The 22056-nt window shown below is 40.5% G+C and overlaps 1 protein-coding gene across 6 annotated transcripts in view; it reads left to right on the top strand.

Moving 5' to 3' along the window:
* LOC116431069 (venom dipeptidyl peptidase 4) overlaps positions 1-22056 on the top strand; it is a 447002-nt gene that overhangs the window by 297223 nt on the left and 127723 nt on the right. For all 6 annotated transcript variants that reach the window (XM_076374132.1, XM_076374131.1, XM_076374129.1 and 3 more), the window contains one exon: positions 7816-7985. In XM_076374132.1, the coding sequence (XP_076230247.1) occupies positions 7816-7985 (170 nt within the window). The remainder of the gene's footprint in view (positions 1-7815; positions 7986-22056) is intronic.

Below are 22056 nucleotides of genomic sequence, written 5' to 3' on the forward strand. Positions count from 1 at the left end.
TAATCAACCGAGTCGGAACTTACGAACGGTAACGCGTGCATTTCGAAATACTTTCGCCGCGCGATCGACGGTGCAGCCTCTCCCGCGCCGGAATCGCGACCCGGAAATACGACGGCACCGGAAGCGCCGCGCCGGGTACCGGCGGGAACGCGAATTATTATGCGATTTCTGGGCTAACGATTTGAAACGGGGAATAATTTCCGCGCGGCGCGGCTGGAATTTTGCGGAACAGATTTACAATTATCCGAGGGAAATCGAACTTGCCGCTCGGGACGCGCCGACAAGATGGCGGGTGTCAGATACTCGGAAAGAAGAGTGCTGAAAGTAGACGGATTCTGGCGTTCGTTTGATAAAAGAATAAAAATTTCTTTAACAGTATGATTCTCCATATGTGAAGAAATAAAGTTGTAGTAATTATTTTCCCTGGAAATGATGGGAAAGTTATGAAAATTGACGGTGATGGTAAAAATGCGACTGCAATTGTAACTCAATTAATTCGAACTTTTATGATAGAATGATCATTTGAAAATTCATTTTAAGGATTTAGAGAAGTTGTACATTGTAGTTTACTAGAGTATTGCAACATAATTCATTTCCATATGAAAATTTACCTAGTTTCCGCCCTTTTCTTTGTCATAGAACAGTCGCTTCTCTTGACGCTTCAGAGGTGTCCTGGGTAAGTCGGCGAAATTGAAAGGGCGCCTTTGAGAACCCGGAAAACCTGCCAGAAACTTGAAATCGTGACTCGACTACTGCCAAGTTGTTCTGCTTGACGGGGACCAACTTAGGATTATCTTCCATTGCGATAAGTCGTCTTTAGAGTCTGGAATAGTGAATGATACGAGAGGCACATACTCAATCGGAAAATTCACGAATGGATGCGTTCAACCTTATGAAGTATTGTTCAACCTCCTTCCCTTTAATACTCAGAAACTCCTGAGGGCAGAATATCTTCTCGTAGAACTGCTTTTTATCGAAATCCTACTTATCAAACTAACTAACAAGAGAAGTTACCGAACCGGCAAACTCAAAAATGAAACTCCGTGTGTAACTAGAATAACCCAATCCTAACACATTACAATTTTCCTTCCTCGCTGAATTTCACTTTGAAGTAAAGTCGCTCTTTAAGAACAAATTTATCTTTCCCCCGGATTATCCCGAGAACGGTAATAGATATCAAAAGAAATCTTAAACGAAAACCACACCATTCTCCACCCCCGTAAAACTATTAAAATTCCTCCAGAAACATCAATAGAACTATTCCAAAAAATTCAAACGTCCCGAAGACCTTCCAAAAACCAAAACTACCCTTCCAAGCAAAAATCCTGGGCCTAAATCGGGTTCCACGTCGGGAAAGCTTTCAAGCCCCTATCCCTCAACACCGGAGTTTCAGCGGTACAAGCGTCCGGTTCGATCGTAGCTGGGTCAAATAGGGGATGATACGCGTCGTGAGTACTCGGCCGTGTTCAGGCCTGGCCAGAGCGACCACCTCCGACCGCAACCCTCGCGAGCCTCCGCCTCGACTTCCGGTAGGGGATAAATAATTCCGGCGACACAGGGCGAGCCTGGTATATAAATAATTAGCCGAACGTAAAGGGAATTCGCCGTCCCCGAGATTTTCTTCTCGTCTGGCTCACCTTCGACCGCGTCCCCTTCCCGCTTGTCTCCGTTGTCCCACGGTGGATTTCACCCTCGGGATATTTCTCTCCCTCGTCACGTCCAGCGAGCTGCGCAACGCAGCGCCCGGTCTTTGTGCGCCGCGCCCCATCCCACCTCCGCTCCATTCCTCAACCCCTTCCCGGCCGCGCTCTTTTTTCGTCCCTTTTCTTTTCTGTTTGCAGACCTCCGACTCGTTCAGGTCCTGTGTCCCCTGTCTGTTCCCCTCTTGTTCTTTTTCTCGCGTCTCCTTTCTCCGTTGTTCGCGGATACCATGCTCCTCCGGCGACTTCCACTCTCTCCGTCTTCCGGCGACGCCGCGTTACGGGCACGGGGTCGAAGGAAAATTTACCCTCGACGAGGTCCGCCTAGGGCCTGACATCCGCGAAATATGCTAGCCCCTGGCGGCGCAGCCCACTTCATGGAAAGCTGCCCTCTCCTCTTCGAACGCACGGTATTTACGTACCGCGCCGCGGGACATCCCTTTTCTAGGACGGGGACGGGGAGTGGGACGAGGTCTTTCCGCCCTCTGTCACAGATGGGGGATGATGGGGGAATTTAAGCGGCCGTCGCGCGGATAAGTGATTTAGATGTCTCGCGCTCGCGGTGCCGCGTTCTTGGGGATCTTGGAATGTTGTCGCTGGAATGGCGGATGATCTGATCCTTTGTCGACGGAGATTCTTTGAAATATATAGAACTTTTGGTAGATCAAGCTGAATTGTATATCAATTGTTAAACCCTTCGCACTCGGAAGTTTTTCGTTAGAAGTATTTGAACATTTTCTGATGAGATAAATATAAAAGAGAAATCACATGTACATTGAGGAACAAAGCTGTTGTATTTCGATATTTCTCAAATTGATGCATTATACATAATATTAAATATCAAATGCTAGAGTTTTACTGTACGAAATCAACTGACTGAGAGTCACCTCTCGAGTGCAAGTTAATTAATAGAAACAAGGAAACTACGCGCTGATCTCTTGCTGTTCGAGTGATTAAACCGTTTGTTTACTCAGTCTTCCAAATATGAACACTCTAACCCGCCGAAATGTAGACATTCCGCAAAGGATAATTTTAGGATAAGGATAAAGGATAATTTTAGGATACTGAATCGAAAATTTTGAGATGAGTGAAGGTACTATCTTTTTTATAAATTCGAAGTGGGTGATCTTTAAATATTAATACGAATAAGGATCAAAATTTTCAATTCAGTATCCTAAAGAATTCTTCTATCCTCTTGGGAATTAAGGTAGATCTGTAGAAATTTCGTGATATTGAATAAAACAATGGGTTATATCGTAGGAGTTTGTAGAGTCTTGTTGGAAGAGCAATATTTTTAATTCAGAAGTGATCGATTCAATTTTTCGAGTAGTTAATCGTTTCGAGTTCAGTGGATAGGATAATCGATAATTGTTTGAAGCTGTTTCCAGCCAGACAAGTGGTGGATACGGTTAATAAAATAATGGATTGTTTGGCACTTGGCGTAGTGAACTCGGAGATATACGAGACCGGTGAATAACTGTTTCGAAGAACGAATGTTCCACGCTAATTGGCACATTTATAAGCGATACAGCTGAGATGTTCCCCGCGCTAATAAGCTCAGCGCTAAGCACAATATCCTTCGTTGCTTATCGAGAGACGCCGCATGAGGTATCGGACTACTAATAAACTCTAATGGGGCTATTAAATGCTTAGTACTGATACAAGTGCCTCTCTATTGTTGCATTCCGTCTAAATTATTACGGTGCTGTCAGGTATGCGGTATTGCATATGCGTACCGCTAGGCCATAATAGTATCTTATGATCAACTGCCACAACGCAGACATAAAGACACTTTTATGTTCCTCGGAATGCATAGGAAAGTAATCCACCTTGATCTCGCGTGTTCCAAATATAGACTAAATTGAAATTTATAATACATTGAAAATTCAAGATTTCATCCAATTTCGAAAATTCGAAAGCATTTCTAAACCAAAATCTATTTTATTATTAATATCCTAATATTACCTTAATATTTTAATATTAATCTTACGTGTTCCAAATATAGACTAAATTGAAATTGATAATACATTGAAAATTCATGATTTCAATGGAAGCATTTCTAAACCAAAATCTATTTTATTATTAATATTCTAATATTACCTTAATATTCTAAGTTAATATTCTAATATTACCTCATTAATCATTGAATCCATCGAAGACTCAAATTCCCGCGAATTATCAAGCTTACGATAATAAAATCGTTCTCACGCGTAACAACTTCCAATTGAATCAAAGATTCCATTGTTACTCCAATATTTTCTAAAACACGAGAAGCAAAATATTTCAACGGAAAAAAGGGGAGATACTAAAAGAAACCTTGACAAAATTGCTGTCTTCCATTCAAATCTACGAATTCCAGACATTAGGTTTTCACTCGCGGTTTACTGTACTCGAAAAAAATCGTAACCCCGAACGTTCGGAGCCACTTACAGCGGTGTCCGAAATTTCGCAAAAATTTTTACGGTTTCGTAAAAGTTTTATGATGAACCCGTATTGGCCCTGCTCGCCCCGCGACGAGCGCTGCGCTTCGATGAATTCCGAAACGCGCCTCGGGGAAAATTGTTCTTTAAGATCCAACCGTGTAAGCTATAGCGGATGAAAAGGGGCGAACGGTGGACGCGTTGCAACCGTCGAGCATATTTTTCCATTTGTTCGGCTCTGTCTGCCGCGGCGGGACGTAAAAATTACAGGAAATACGAAGCGAGAAACGCGGAACGGACGCGGCGGGACTATAAAAGATGATTTCGCCGCGTCAGGACGCGCGACTTGTCTCGGGCGTACCCCTAATACGCTCTCAAAACACCATAAACCGGGATACTTGGACAGGTGCGCATCACCTGCGACTGAATCCTTCTCCCAGGCGTATTATTTATTATTAATGTACAGGTGCCCGGTAATTCGGGGATAATATTCGTGGAAACACTGATGGGGAGTGGTTTTTTCTTGGGACGTATATAGTGTTTTGATTAATTGAAGGAACCAAGGGATTTCAGATGTTCTGTATTCGTTTGTTTAATAATTTTGGGATAATTTGGAAACACTGATGTGCAGTTGTTTTTTCTTGAGATGTGCAGTTGTTTTTTCTTGAGATGTGCAGTTGTTTTTTCTATAACTATTATTTTGTTTAATAATTTTGGGATAATATGGAAACACTGAATTCAGTTGTTTTTTCTTGTGACGTTTGTAGTCTTTTGGTTAATTGAGGGAAACAAGGGATTTCTTAGATTTTAGATTTTAGATTTTTAAAATTCTTTTCTCGTGCGTTAGAGTACTCATTACAGAGTAGAATTTTGATATTCCAATGCAACAATTAGTTCTAGCACAAAGGGTTAATCGTCAACTAAATCCAGCAAGTCGCGAAGGAAATCATACTGCGAGGAGCTAAGTAATTACACGCGAAATTCAGTTACAATTAATTAAGACGAAATTACACTTTCTGCCGATAGAATTCCTTCTGGATCGAGGAAAGTCTAGAAGCTCTGTCGTCTTCCGGCGCAGCTGAAGCTAAATTCCTGCGAATCGACGGCCGAGTGGCAGCGAGCTCGCTAAGTGCTCCCCGTCGAACTTTAAACACACTATTTACGACACCAGAAGCGTCCTTCTTCCGCCTGGTTCTTTCCGGGTAAACAGAACCCACCTCGGGACACGAAAAGCGCGAGCGCGCGGCGACAGCCGGCTCCCGCGGCGGAATGTGGCCGGAAAATGGCGGGTCTTAATCTGGATTACGATCGGCGCTGTTTGCCCCTTATTTCGCTCGCGGTGTTTAACCCTTTGGCCTATGATTTCTTTCCCAACTCTGATCGACACGGCTACTTTGTCATTGATAATTGATTGGAAACAGAGAAATTCTAAGCATATGTTATGCATTTCCTTTTATGTATAATAGTTGATTACAGAGGGATAATATTTACTTTGAATTGCCCTATGATTTCTTTGAAAATAATTTTAAGAGAGAGTTTTCTGAGAAAATAATTTTAAATTAAAACTTCAGGTGTGTTTCGACACCTTCTGTAGAATTAGTGTTAAATTGTTTCTATCTTCGACTAATAATCAGTGAACAAAACTAATTTTCATTAAACTGAATGCAAAATAAGGGACTAATTTGTTCTCTTCTGTAGCTTCTTTCGCGATGATTGCTCGCGTTTTCATTCGCCAGGGGAATTTATCATGGAAAGTAACACTAACCATACCGACACCTTTCCTACTGTAATTAGTCAAATAACTAGCTACAAAATAGAGCTAAACAAATCAGCTGATACATATTTTTTAGTGAAAATAGAAACAAAAGGAAGGTTGAAAATTGAGAAACCAATTAATCAAACAATATGGGAGCTGATATAAAATTAAATGAACAAAAGAAAACGCAAAATTTTAATCCGGTCATTGTGATAAGGAATATGGAGATACTCGGTCAACGTATTTAATTATGAGATTATTTGAAATGGTTTTAATTGGCTGGAATCCGGAATCGATGTGTGGTGTAAATTTAATTCCAGTGGTCTGAGAAATGGAGTTTAGTGTATGTTGTTTGAATACATTCGTTGGTTGGCTGTAATTTTGTGGATTTTGTTAATGTACGGTGACAATGTTAGTTAGTTCACATCAGTGATTCTGTAGAACGCATCGAATGGGTAATTGAGTTTTCGTGTCTGATAGTATAACGAAATGCAACGGTAGAGAAACTTCCAACGAGCTCATATAAAATTGATGGAGTTTTTGAACGAGACGTATATGATATTATTACTTGCAATTTATACGAGCACGTGCTTCTGTAAAATAAATATTTCACAAGGTTCAGATTGATATTGATCAAGCTGAATTTTCCACGAGGTCCCTCTATTTTTACATTCAACTACACAGGAGAGTTAATATTTTTTGCTGCAAGTAGCGTCAGAAAAAAACCAGGTTATTTATTACTTATTGCATTTCACGCAATAAAATACGGACTCGTGACGTCGATGGGCTCATTTGAAAAAGAATATTGCCATCGAAGCGCCAAATAAATATGCATCGCGTTTATAAATCTTTTAACACAATCTTGAACATATAGAACCCTCGAAAACAGTATCTCAACGTTCGTAAAATAAAAGTAAAACATCTTAAGGCACAAACGAAGCTACAAAAAATATAAACACACAAGCAAAATATAAATATGAAACAAAAGAAAAACATTTAAAGACACAAACGAAGCTACAAACAATATAAACTCACAAACAAAATATAAAATAGAACAAAAAAAACATCTAAAGACACAAACAAAACTACAAACGATACAAAAACACAAGCAAAATGTAAATATGAAACAAAAGAAAACCATCTTAAAGCACAAACGAAGCTACAAACAATATAAACACAAGCAAAATATAGATACAAAACAAAAGAATGACACCTAAATACACAAACAAAACTACGAACAATATAAACACACTAGCAAAATATAAATATGAAACAAAACAAAACCATCTAAAGACACAAACAAAACTACAAACAATATAAACACAAGCAAAATATAAATATGCAACAAAACAAAAGCACCTAAAGCCACAAACGAAACTACAAACGACACAAAGCCACAATCAAACAAGCAAGAAAGCCAGAAACCAGCAAACTCGAAAAAACCCGAACCATCACCGAATAACCAAAACAATTCCACCACTGCCGAAAAGAAACACTTCCAAAGTACAAACTTCACTGCCGTAATACACGCTGCAACGAGAACGCCTTGAAGAACGCGATTTTAGGCCAGCCGAGTGAACACGGGCCTTAAAGACTCGAAGAAACTCGGCAACGAGGAGCGAAACGCTCGGGTTCATCGAGAGAACCTCGCCGGGTCTCTTAGCCGAGACTGTTCCGAATGACCCCGGAATATCTTGAGCAACGGCGCAAAATTACGCATGAATTATTCGGGAAGTTTGTTCAGACGTGCGCTCGCTCGCTAGTCGTTGACACAGGGGATGATTCTTATCAAAGTTTCCCGAGGATTCGCTGTCCACGCGCTCTCTCGTCTCCCCCCTCCCCCCACCCCGCCCTTTGACCCCTCAGCGCCCGTGACACCCAGCCAGCAGGTTATCAACGGCCATTCCGTCTAACGTGTCGCCTCTGCTTTTCATTTCAGAGGAGGTGTTCGGATCAAACAAGGCTTTATGGTTCTCGCCGAGCGGTACTAAACTGGCGTTCGGTTACTTCGACGACAGCCGCACGCCGGTCATAACGATACCGTTTTACGGCTACCCGGGCAGCCTGACGTTCCAGTACACGTCCGCGATCTCGATCCATTACCCGAAGGTAAGCGTCCCAGCCGGGATCGGGCTTTTTTGCATTCCGTTTTGATACACAGCACGGGAAACGGCCCGCCGGACCGTGGCCTCCCGCACCGGGGAAATGGCCGGAGTTGATGGTGCTCGGGACATTGTGCTCGGATTCAAGCGTGTTCCTCGGGAATTCAGATCGGATAAGGACTGCGGCGTTGGAGAGGAGCTTGCGGACACTTGAACGGTTTCGTTTGACGATCCGGGGAATGCGGTTCGGGGAGATTCGAAGGAAATTCGGAAGCAGGTGGAAGGATGCGGGGGTTAATCCCTTGGCCTATGATCTTTTTTACAACTCTGATCTATATGGCCACTTTGTCATTAACCCTTTGACTGCTAAAAGCGTATTTTGTTATGATACTGAAATTACCAGTCGAAATGACCTGTTTTTTAACGATATCTAGGGGATCGTGATAGAATTGAATTTGAGGTTGGGGTTTCATCTGTGGAGATGATTTTAGAATGATTTAACCCTTAGCACTGCAAGTTATTTTGTAATCTATCAGTAACTGCAACTAATTTTTATAGTACTCCTAGCGAAAATGAGAAATGAACATTTCTTCGATCTTTTATTTTCATTCTCAGTACAAAATTTGGATGTGTGGTGTTAGGTACTCGTGGTTACCGTAATGGTGGTCGAGATTTGTAGGCGTTTGCACGTGGTGTGCCGACTAATAAACTTGTATGTCTCGAAGGACCACCTGATAAGATCGGGAACAAACCTTAGAAATGAGTAGGAGGTGATGCGGACTTTGACTCTAATGTTATGCGCTTGATCGAAATTGCTATTTCATACTTTGTAATCCTTACTTCCTACTCCGTACTCTGTGCTATGTACTATGTGAGTTGATACTTGTCTAACTATGTGTTTCCGACTTGTGTTTCTGACTATGTGTATTCACTGTGTGTATCAACTGACTGGACCTCCCAGAATCGTCCTCGACGAAACCTCTGCAATGTCTTCGCGGGGGTGAAAACGTTCTGGTTGGCCCTTTTAGATCTAGATGGTTGTGGAAGGGAGACACAGTTCCCTCCCTTCTTGGGTCTTCCAAGTTGCTAATGTTAATAACTAATTCGTCCCGTTTGCAATCGTCGACCGTGGTAGGTAAAAAGTAAGAAACGCTTTGGCCTTAATAACACATGCTAACAGACGGGCTAGAGAGTTAAAAATGCTGGTAACTGGACGCCAGATGTGAACAATAGACAAGGAGAATCTACAGCAAGAATCGCGGGCCTTATGGGTTCAGGGATTTATTGCTGCCACGGCCCCTTCTCGTAATACCGTAAGGACGATTGCAAGTTGCGAACGGGACGAAGGCTCTTATTGTTACGAAAAACTACCAAATGTACAATAAGTCTTAGAAAAGATAAAAAGTGCATACAAAACTAAAACTACGATGGTTTAAGGGCTCGAACGAAACGGTAAGGCTATAAGTGGCCTTAACATGTGGAAAATCTAATAATTTTAGGGTAGTTTCTTTAAGATTCATTAAAATGTTTAATATTACAACTGGTGCAATATTGGAGCCTAGAGAATTCAAAGGGTTAACAGTGAAACTACTGGATAAGTCAAAATTACCTATTCCTGGTTTCTTCTTTTTGCAATGATTGCAAAGGTTGCATGTTTCTTTGAGAAACTACTGAAGAAATTGATTTAGCAGTACGCAGATTGAATTATAAATCAACCCTTTGCGGACGAATGTCGAACTTTCGAGATGAAACGTTCATACTTGGAAGACTAAGCCGTGGCAAATGACTGAATTACTCGGACAGCAAGAGATTAGCATGTTTCTGTTTTTGCTATTATTTAAGCAATTAATATATAATTCAGCTTCATCTGTTGAAGGTTTCGTACATTTCAAAGGACCTTCGTCCGCAGAATTAAAACTTCGATAGATGCATTCTTGAAGTTTCTATAACTGAATTTCGAGAAGTCGAGTTAGCTGCTTTTAGGTTCACGTTGTATATTTTATAACCAGATTATGCAATATAGGACATAGGTTAGCTGTAGATAAACACTGATAAATGAATGTAACCGCAGTGAAACGCGTAGCAAAGATAAAGAACAACTTAGAGCACTCGGACTGCCTCCTCCGAGCTTAGCACCCCGAAAAAGTTTCTTCGAAAAGTAGCACGGTTCCCAAGTAATATTTTACGACTGAAAAACCTCCGAAGATCAAGAAACACGAAATTCCACGGGAACACCGGAGAATCCTCAAATCGATTTCCGCAAGAGAAAGAAACCGCAAAAACGCGGCGCTTCTTCTTCCGCGCTGAAGACCAGCGTCTCGGAAGCCTTGAAATTTGGTAGAATTCCGTCGAGGCGCCGGCTCGTTTATCTTCGGCAAGTGTTGAGCCTTTTTATGAAACAATTCCGCGGGAAAAGAAATAGAGGTCGTGGGGTAGGCAACGCCGCCAGGGGAGAAAAAAATTAATATCACCGGGACCGTGTTTCGCAGCTGTTTCGCGAAGTTCAATTTTTGCCTGGCCGCGGCGCGCGCAATCCGAAAAAACCGGCTGTGCGTTTAACGCTTCGGATTCCGCCATTTTTTCGCGCAACGGACTCCCTCCCCCCTCGCGGCCAGGTCTACCCCTTGTTTCCCTTTTTCTTCGTTTGTCCCGGTTCCTCTTTTTTCCGGGCGGCTCGCCGCCGCGTAATTTTAAACGGAGCCTCTGAAGGGAAATACGTGACAAGCCCACTTGGCCCCGAACAAAAATTACCGGCCGGCCGCACTTAGAAGTTATTTAATCCGGCCCGAGAGGACTTTTCATTACAACTTCAACAATTTCCCGGCCGCCCCATCCGCGCCTCGCGAGCTACCTCGCCGGCCGCCATCGCACACGCCGTTCAACTTACACAATTTAACTTACACAATCCGCGCCGCCGTGTGTGTAAACCCGCCCCTCCCCTGTGCCGTCATTAAAACTCGCTCAGAACCCTCTATAACTGTCCCAGATACAACGCGTTTAAAGCCGACCGTGGATTTTCAACTATTTCGAGGATTCCCGATCTGACACCCGCGTTCGCGCGGACTCGACGAGGAACACTCGAGTTGCCTTCGACGCGGTTGTCGCTTCTGGTCGACTCATCGATTCGAGCATCGACCAGATTCACGGTTGATTGCGACGAAATTTTTGCGCGAGTCGGAGGATCGGGTTTTCTGAATGTTCCAAGGTTTGGCGAGTCGCTTTGAAATTGTGTTTTCGAGTTCGGGTACTTTGACCTGTTGATCGTGTGTTCTTCGATCGGTTTCTAGTTCCAGTTTCGAATTTTCGAATCGATTTCCTTTCTGATGCGAGCTTCAGATTTTCAAACTTTCTTTCGAACTCAAATCGCAAATCAAGTCTCATTATTCTAAACATTCGAAACTGCATTTTCGAGTTCTGGTCCTTTAACCTGTTGATCGTGTGTTCTTCGATCGGTTTCTAGCCCGAGTTTCAAATTTTCGAACCGATTTCCTTTCTGATTCGAGCTTCAGACTTTGAAACTTCCTTCGAACTCAAATCGCAAGCGTTCAAATTTCTAAATTCTTCGAAAGTCCCGAGTCTCATTGTTCTAAGCATTCTTTCAAGTTCAGCGAACCCCACGAAACACTAATAACACCTTCCAAGGGTATTTCTCGGCCGACAAATCTTTCGCCATTACAGCCCGCGTCCTCCAATCTCGCAGATCCAAATCCGTCTCAGCAAACAGCTGCGCCAGCCGAAATGAAGTTCGCGCGGCGCTCTCAGCCGCCATTTTCCTCGTAGTAAAACTCATTTGGAACTTCCGTTTTTAACAGGGCGCAGCGTTCCGCTTTGTAGCGGAACGTTCTTTGTGTGTCCCTTAATACGTCGCGGTTCGTGTGCCGGGAAGGGCGTTGGTCAGAGATATGAGGGCGGGCGACAAGGGTGTAAATGGGTTCGGCGGTGTCCGCGGAAAGAATTTAATGCGACGGGGACTAAGTAAATCTCGCGTGTCGCGGACGTTTATCCTGGCTAGGTAGGTGCCGGCACGCGCGACAGAGAAAAAGGAAAGGGCGCGGAATCAGGGGAAATTGCTCGCGCAGGTCTCGAAGTCCGTAACACGCGAACCTCGCTTTTAGTTTCTCCAATAACGGTCCATCCCTTTCAACCGAGACATTTTCCTCGCGGCGCACAATGCTGCAATGGACAAAACCCTCGAATTCGACTTTTATGTTGTAACACACGGAAGGCTTTGCGTGAAAGTCGTTGGGTTCTTGAAAGTCAGTTGTGTAATAAATTATTCACGGAAAAATAGTTTCATCTATTTTCTTTCGTTAATTTCTTTGTATAATAAATTATGCTTTTCTAGCATCAATCGTAATACACGCAAGGATTTCGGAAAGGTTATTAATAAATTATTCACGGAAAAATAGTTTCATCTATTTTTCTTGTTTCATCACTTTATTGTAACTACACAGATTTTTTAGGACTTTCGTACAAAGTTCGGTTTCGAGAGCTTTGTGAAAGTTGCGCATTTACGGAGTTGTCTTTCGAGAGGTTTCGTAGCGTTGTTTGGTTCTCTGTTGAAAATGAGAATGATAACATAAAATGGGCGATTATAGTAACGGTATGTAAGGAATTATTAATTTAAACAAGTAATAACGCACTGAACGAATCAGTATTGAAGTGCTCGTTCTTAATAAACAGTTCAATAATTTTCCGACATAGCAGCAGTCGAAAATAAATAAATGTTACTCTACTAAAAGAAAGAACAGCCATGTTTCATTCCAAGATCTTACGAAATCTCAAAGTTCCCCGGTTTCCGACTACCATATTTCACGAAGGGAAATTTAAAAATGTCTAATCCCGCGAAAGTAAGATAAGTATCGCGATAAAACCCCAAGATCTCTCAGACGGTCGAATAAAATCATTAAAATATGTTTCTCTCGGGTGTCGGTCGTTGAAACTTTCCGTTTGGAGTTGCTACTTCGCGAGAACGTCCAATGGAAATATTATTGCGCGATAGTTCGCGGACGTCCGTTCGAAAATATCACGTCTACCTGATTCCATCGCGTATTAAACCTTCGCCCCGCCGGCGCTGGGAACCAGGGGTTGAAAACAGTTACGACATTGGTTACGGTTCTTGAAACAGTTACTGCGACCCGAAATAGAATCATATATTATATCGGTTTACTATCCCTATAACTGCTATTTTTAAATAATATATAGTTGTATATAATATTTAGCACCTAAATTACGAAGCAATTAAATGGAATGTTCGATGTTTCTTTATAAAACCTCTAAGAGTACATCTATCGAGAATTCAATTGATTTTCAATACAATTTTCGTGTTGACAAATCAATTATTGAGTAATTTCCCAGTGAAATATCTGTTATCTTTCTAATCAACAGTCACGTTGCCTTTTTGAAATTCCTCTATTGAAACTTTGAAACTGCATCTATCGAGACTTCAATTGATTTACAATTCAATTCCCCTATTGCAGATCAATTTCCTTACTAATATCTCAGAGAAACATCTGTCATCTCTTTAATATTCGCAAAATAGAGGAATCGAGAATGGATACTTTTGACCCGTCTGATGGTTGCAATATTATATCTACAGTTGTGTTCCAAAATACAGAATCAAAGAATAACACTTACAAAATCGACATAGAACAAATATAGCATCCATGTCGAAGGACCAAAGCTCAGAACCGATATACCTAATAACAATTACAACTTCTTTTCAGTCCTGCACACCTGTTTCAGTCGGAACCGATATATGACACTTTGGAACAATTATTTTCCGAAGCTTTTCAACCCTTGTTGGTAACGATGAAAAGGGTGAAAAGCGGCGCGCGACCCGGTGTCCGTCGTAAAAAGAGGGCGTGGAATCTGGCACCTGCGTGCATTTTTTAATGGCTTTTTACGAGCCACGATTGATGCCGCTGGCAGCAAGTAAATATTGCCAGTTCGGACGGGGGAGGGAAAGGAGAAAGGGGGAAAAAAAGAGGTGGGAAGTTGCTCGACAGTGGCTGACCCCGGCGATGAATAACACCGCTCCCTTTAACGGGGCGACGTGGACGTCGTGGTTAATATTTTCCTTTCGTGTTCGGCGAGCCCGTGAACGCGGCTGGAGAACTCGGCGACAGTGACGCCATTTTCCATGGAACCTTTCACAGAAATCGATTTCACGAGGTGATTCAGCGATTGTGACGTCGGTGGAAATGAAATTTGATCTTTCTCGAAAAGAAATCCAATTTCACGGCGACTTTATCGATCGGAATTTGCTTCGAACGTTGTCGAGTTACTTTGAAATCATTGGCTCGGTATTTATCATGAAACGTCGCTGGATATTCGAAGGGATTAGATAGAAATTTGTTTTGGTTACACTAAAACTCCATTAGTTCTGCGTTTAGACGAACGTCCACGATTATCGAAATAACTCGTCTTGGTGAATACACTTTCCCAAAATATTTTCACAAAATTTCCTATTAGAGTTCCTTCCTAAGATAAGAACCGCCCTTAAGGTTCCACTCTCTTTCTGCGAATAAGTGGGAGAAGGATTGTGCGGAAGGAATGGAAGAGCTCGAGTATTTAAGAGTCTCGATCGAAAGTTCACGAGGTCAACGAAAGTTAGCCGTCAACGAAGGTCAATCAGGAATAAGTTCAATCAGCAACCAAGTTCAGTGAGAAACAAGTTCAGTCGGGAACAAGTTCAGGAAGACATTAAGAAAACCTCCATCAGGGAGTTCAGTCAGTTAGTCATCAGAAAGTTTTTAGTCCCATCATTGGGTAATCCGAATTAGACGACAGGAAGTGCATATATTTAACACGTTGATTGCCGCACGATTTTGCCGAGACAAATATAGAAAAATAATGTAATATCAACTTATGCCATTGAATTACGTTGTTATTATTGCTGGTTTGAATTGTTGAATGTCAGTGTATTACGCGATACTACTTGTAATATAGAAAAGTTTCAAATAATCACCGTTTAATCGAATGAGTTATAGTAATTCGATTTGGTTGAGATCACCGGTGACCTCCATGGCATTCAACGTGTTAACCAGTTAACTATGTTTGATGAGTATACACGTCATCGTAAATCTTGACATGATACTAATTCTTTCAATGAATTCTTTATTTTTTCACATAAACATGTAATTCTTCTTCGTTTCGCTTTAATCTTTTGTTAGAATATACTCTACGTGCATTCAGCCTGCGTTCGACGAGTACACGCTCCATTTTTCGATTTTATTGCGCGCAGAACCAGAGGTTTTTCCAACTAAATGCCACAGTTAACAGGTTAAGTATTTTTATCAACAGATTTGAGAAGACTATCGTAACACTAAAACTACCAGTCAAATTCTTTTATGAATGTTGCCAAGGTACAGACACTTCTTTGAAAAATGATTAACCCTTTGTAGACGAGAATACTTTGAAATATACAAAGTCTTCAATGATTAAAGTTAAATTAAATATCAGTTACTTAATTAATAGGAAGAAAGGAAACTACGAGCTGATCTTTCGCTGTCAGAGTAATTATATCACTTCTCTGCGACTTAGTCTTCCAAGTAGGAACGCTTCATCTCTCCGAAGTGTCGATATTCGTCCACAAAGGGTTAAAGAAACTGATTTAGACATATCCACTGAAATATAAATCGATTGAAATCTTAATATTATGGTTTCAGTTATAAAGAAATTTTTCAAAGACGGTTTAAGTGTTTGGTTGTTCTAGTGTTAAGACCATTGCATTCAATGCACGTGCAAGTTTTATTCTAAAGAGGAAAATAAAACTAAGGAATTTTTTAATATAGCATTTGTCAATTTTTACTAGAGCGTGAAAATTTATTTGAGCTGATAGATTACGAAATCGACTGGAACGCTTAATAATTTCGAAAAATATCAGTAGCTTGAATTAAAAGAAATATGAAGTGTCTGACGATTATTTCATATTTGAAATTTCTCAATTTAGGCCGATGTTTTTGCTGTATCAAGTGAATATTGTTATCTAGATTGACGAACAGTAATTAGGGGTGTTGAATCATGGAGAGAGGGATGAAAGTAAGGGGAATCCGTAGAGAACAATGAGAGGTAACCGATAACAGTAAATAATGGCTCAGGAATGGTAAAAAGATGCTATCGTCCAGCCAACACCGATCAAGAACGGCTTGGAATGATAAAAAACGGTCAAGAAAGATCAGGGGTTGTTACAAGGATTACCTTCGCCGAGGAAATGTTCGACGAGGAATGCTCGTGGGAACTTAGACCTCGAATCGTTCCAGTTTGGCGAGAAGCCCAATAGAAACCGAAGATTCGAACCTCCACGACTCTTTTTACAAGCTCTGAATAAAACCAGGAATAACATCGATTTTCCTTTTCCCCGTGTCACCGAAAAAGTTAGGGTCACCTGAAAACCACGTTTATTAAATCCTCTAAGTACCTATTCAATCGATTTCATTGAAAGCAAACTCTCCTCATTGAATTTCTCTTTAAGATAAATAGAAATGTCACCTATCAACACGTTGCCTGCCACGAGAATCTTGAATATTCCCTGTACCATTTCTTCGTAGCAAAATTAACCCTTTGCGGATATCGGCATTTCGGTGAGATGAGAAGTTCAGATTTGGAAGACTAAGTCGTGGACAAATGTAATTAGTCGAACAGCAAGAGATCAGCACGTAGTTTTCTCTTTTTCTATTAATTAAGCAATTGATATAGAATTTAGCTTCATATGTTGAAGGTTCTGTGTTTCGAAGAATCCTCGTCCGCAAAGGGTTAAAAGATACCAGAAACAATTAACACTATTTGCTGACATTTACTGTACAGTTTGTTTGTTATTAGAAATTGTTGTTCATTTAGATCTTAGGAATTAGAGGTTTAGGAGTAGAGAATTCGGATACTTACTTGCATAACTATGCTGATAAAAATCGACCTAAACATTTAGCTAATAGTGCTTATAAAATTCGAATCAAATTGACTCCGTCCGTAAATCTAGTGTTAATACGTTGACTGCCACGTCGGTCATCGATAACCGGAGATTTCAAATGACTTGACAATAGTTATAATTTGTCAGATAACTAATACCGAATGGAAATATTTCATAGCGTATGTTACTAGATAACAGTGTAACTTAAGCATTGCGATATTAAATAATAAGTAACAGTTCCTCTTTATCTTTGTTACAAAAGATACATAAAACTCTGAAGGTTTTCGTGGCAGTCAACGTGTTAATCATTAACCATTTCTTACATCAACGCATTACACGAAGTGTAACACAAACTTCCAATCAAATGAAACGTCTTTCAAACAAGTATCAAACTAGTTCCACAGTATCGATACAAGTGACGATCGAGAAACAAAGGGCGAAAATCCGCTGGTATCAAATATTCGACGCCAATATACACCGGACACGATCGCCCCGTCGGAAACCCGAAAAATTAACCGGTCCGCCGGCTGCCAATAAAACCTCCGTCGAAAAGTACACCCGACTGCCGCGCAAAGAAACGAAAAGGCAATATTGGCGGACAAATTCGCCCGTTGTTCGTTGATCTTTCCTTTCTTTATCGTTGCACGTCAACGAAAACTCATCTGGCAGCGGTCAAAGTGGCTTTGATGCTCGTCGCGAATATAAAATCCGCGGAGCAAAGGTTCCATTTAAAGATCACAGAGATTTCACGGTGAAAGGGTGGGCTTGTGCACCGAAAAAAAAAGAATACCAGAGAGACAGAGAGAGAGGGAGGGAAAAAACAGAATCGAGCGAGCGAACGGATAAAGGGACTGGTCCGACAAACATAACGGTGGAAAGTGGGAGGGAAGAGAAAGGGAAAAAGAAACGATCCGTAGGACACGGCGACGATGTCAGGGAAGATGGAAATTTCCGGTTTTTCCAATACAATCGCGGAGACCCAGTTTCTCATCAATATCTCCGCGGCCGGAACACTCTGGCCGCATTAGAACGCTCGCGTTTCGCTCTCCGCCGCGCTTTGAATATCTTTCGGGACGCCGGTGATCTTTTTTCGACACTCGAACGCGGAAAATCGTGTCAACCTACCGCGTCCAATTTGCGGTTTTCCTTTTACCCGTGTGTGACACACTTCTGCTCTCCCGCGGCGCGACTGATGTTTATGAGTCCCGCGACGGTTCTTTTTATCGTTCGTTCGTTCGTTCTCATTAATGTATCGAAACGCTGGAATGTTTTTTTTTCAAACGGAGGGAATGATATGTAGGATTCGGGAAAGTTGAGCGGAAATATCGGATTTGTTCGGTTGATTAACACTTTCTACGGAGGATGTGAAAAGAGCTTTTGAAATTCGAATGAATGAACTTGAAATCAATTTTCTCGGTTTAATCAGTTTTCGTAGATTGAGCTTTGGATATATCCTATAGTGAATTTTATAATCGTTGGAAAAGGCGAAGAGTCAGTTCAGAATGTGTGATTAAGCTTGGAAAATTGAGCGGAGATATCGGATTGGTCAGTTGATTAATACTTTCTATGGAAGATGTGGAAAGAGCTTTTGAAATTCTAATAAATGAACTTGCAATAAATTTTCTCGGTTTAATCAGTTCCTAGATTGAGTTTTGAACATTTCCAATAGTTAATTTTATAATTGTTATTGAAAAATACGGAAAGTCAATTCGGAATATACAACTAAGCTTGGAAAGTAATTTTAAGTGAAAATTTCAGAATTTCAGCATTTTTGTCCTTTGATTAATTGAAAGTAGAGTTGGAACGGAAGTACCCGTGAATAAGAAAAATAGGAGTTTCATAGATGAGATTAATTTCATGAGAGGTACTGTGTTAGGAGGTGAGCTAATATTTGTTAGAACTCCTTCAAGCAACGGACAGTTTCTTGAACCAAGATAATTCCCTGAAAGATCAATATTCTAACAAAAATAATGACTTCTTCCAATCTTCTTTAAATCTACTATCTTTTAACAGTAAAACTACCGTACAGTTACAATGAATTCTTCAAATCTCTATCTACTAAGACCTTAATTAATTTACAATCCAGTTCGCGTGTTGCTAAATCAATTTCTCTAACAAATCCCCATAGAATCTGTTATCTCCTTAACAACTACAAAAAGAAGAAATCAGAAATAGATGATCTCGACTTGCCCAGTACTTTTAGAAACGCGAGCATCGATTATATTGACATATTCTTAAACATCAATCAAACCAAAGTTTCTAACGTACGAAAAAGAATAAAAAATTCCATTTTGTAACTTGACTTTGGATACTATTTCTACCAAAGGTGACCAAAGACACTTCCTGAAATTTTAACTTACAATTCTTTTCACGGTTTAATAATTTTTCCCCGATTGAATTTTGGATATTTCCTCTAGTTAATGTTATAATCGTTACTGGTAAAGTCGAAGGTCAATTCAGAATATACGACTAAGGTTGGAAAATAGTTCTAAGTCGAAAATTCAACTGGTGTCTGACCTCGGTAGAAATAGTGTTAACCCTTTGCACTCGATAGGCGACTCCCAGTCGCTAGATGAATTTATACAGTAAAACTATAAACTTTTGTATTTACCATTTATTTTCGGATTGGAATTATTCAGGGTTTAATTGAGAATTTTTAGGGAAATTCTGATGATTATTTCTTGGTTTCTGTATGTCTTTGAGCATTTGAGTGAATATTTTCAGATTGGAATTATTCAGGATTTAATGTGGAATTTTTAGGGAAATTCTGATGATTATTGCTTGGTTTCTGTATGTGTTTTAGTATTCGAGTGAATGTGTGTTTTAGATCTTGTTGAATATTTAACCCTTTGCACTCGAGAGGCGACTACTAGACGTTAGATGATTTGATGCAGGAAGAGTATAAACTTTGGGATTTACTATTAATATTTGTATACTGTGTGATTACGTGAAGTATTGAAAGAAAATAGCTTTGTTCCCTAATTTATGTGTGATTCCTTGTTAGATTAATTTCAACCCTTTGCAATCGGGAGGTGACTCTCAGTCACCACTTGGTTTGATACAATAAAATTATAAAGTTTGATGTTTAACACTAAACTTTGTATAACGCGTCACTATGTAAAATATCAAAGTAAAATAGTTTTGTCCTTTAATTTATCGATTAAATTGTTTACATTAGTCGCAACAAGCATCGTCCATATTTTATCAAAGAGTGTTGAATATTTTTGGTGAAAAACTTTCGAGTGCAAAGGGTTAAAGGATCTTGTCTACATCTAATTGGAAAGTATTGAATACTTCAAATGAAAAGTTTCACTTGAATTCAATGTATTAACATTCTAAAATCTCTTAAATCCTCTCCATACACGAAACCCCAACCTCATAAACTCCAATTCAACATTACCATCCCCTAGACATAGATAAAAAAGATCTACCCCGCCCGAATCATGAATAATCCCCAAAAAAAGATTTCCGATCGGAATTACCATTCGCGAATTCGCAACTAATAGATTCCACCGGCGGAGATCTCAGAGGCCCATAACAAATTCCAAATGCATCCCCAGTCGTTCCGCCCCGAACGTACAACACGGTCGTCGATTTTTTTCACCCGACCGCCGCGTTTCTTTTTTTGCGGCCCAGGGGATACAATTTTTTTCCCTCCGCGGCGGCCGACGTAAAGTACCATCTTTTTGCGACAAGTCACCCCCGCAGCCATTTTGCCGGCCGTTTTTATTTCCCCTGTACATTTTTCAAGCCAGCGCGCGCGCGCGGTCCTGTTGATTTGCGGTGAACCGCAATACGAGCTGCGCGAGGAAAATATTGCTCACTTAAAACCGCGATAAATCGAATTCCTTTGTCGGCGGCCGCTCGCTCGGTGGAAACGAAAGCGGCGAGGAAAAAAGAGAGGGCGGCGCAGCAAATTCGGAGGAACGAGCGACTTCCGTTCCGGCTTGTTCGCGTACAAATCCGACGCGGGAACTTCGGCGAGCCGGAAATCCCGATTTGTTCGACGCTTCGCGCGGACACGTCGACGGAAGTGTCGAGCAACGTTTTAACTCGCCGCTGTCCTGATCCCCCGTGATGGACCGGGCATCGGATGTTTATGCGAAACCGTGTTTCCCGCGCGGTAATTCAATGGAACGTGAATAAACCGTTTGCACTCGAAAAATTTGTCACTAGAAATATTCTATTTATTTTTCTGAGATATAGATGACATTTTTTTCAACTAACTTAACACTAGGTTCACGGAACGCGTCAAATTGACGCATATTGGATTTCAGAAATATTATTTTGTAAATGTTTACGCCGATTTTGATTGATGCGATCACACTGGCATGCATCCCAATTACCTACTATCAAATCTCCAGTTTTCACAATCTAAATGAACGAGCATCAATTCTTTTAGGAATAATAGAATGAAGTGTACAATAAATTCCCGTAAACCTAGTGTTAACGAGGGATCTATTCGCAAAATAAGAACAATGGTATTTTATTTCCACATTTCACGTATCGACAGATTACTCAAGATTTAAGTTTGGGTGCTAAACAACTTTTGTGGATATTTACCAAAAATGCGGAAGTGATTGGGTGTGTATGAAAAAAAATTGATAAGAGTATCTTTCAATGACTGTTTTCTATTTCTAGATGAAATGATTGTAAATAGCGCATTGTTCCGTTTTACCATTTCTAAGCAGGTGATAACGAAAATAGATGATTAGAAAGAATACGAATAAACGAAGTTAATTTGATTGTACGAACCGATAGAGTGCCACTTTTAGTTTACTAAATTGAAATCGAAATAAAATTTTAATAAAATCACGCGCATAGGTGTTCTAAATTTTAAAACGACAGTTTAAGTGCTCGGTAGTTTAGTGTTAATTTTCTTGCGATTCTTTGAGTCCTAGGTGACGTGTTAAATTGTAGAATATTTTGAAGGTAGATCATTTTTATGGATTTTCTATTACGGCGGGACGTTTTTAATATATTTTTCTATTTTTCTCAATTTAACACTATTTCTACTGAAGGTATCAAGAGACACATTTTGAAATTTCAACGTGAAATTATTTTCTCGGTTTAATCATTTCTTCTCAATTGAATTTAGCACATTTCCTATGGTCAACTTTGTAATCGTTATTGGAAAAGTCGAAAGTCAATTCAGAATATAGCACTAAAC

Source organism: Nomia melanderi, chromosome 1 (genome assembly GCF_051020985.1).
Source record: "Nomia melanderi isolate GNS246 chromosome 1, iyNomMela1, whole genome shotgun sequence".
NCBI classification, from domain to species: domain Eukaryota; kingdom Metazoa; phylum Arthropoda; class Insecta; order Hymenoptera; family Halictidae; genus Nomia; species Nomia melanderi.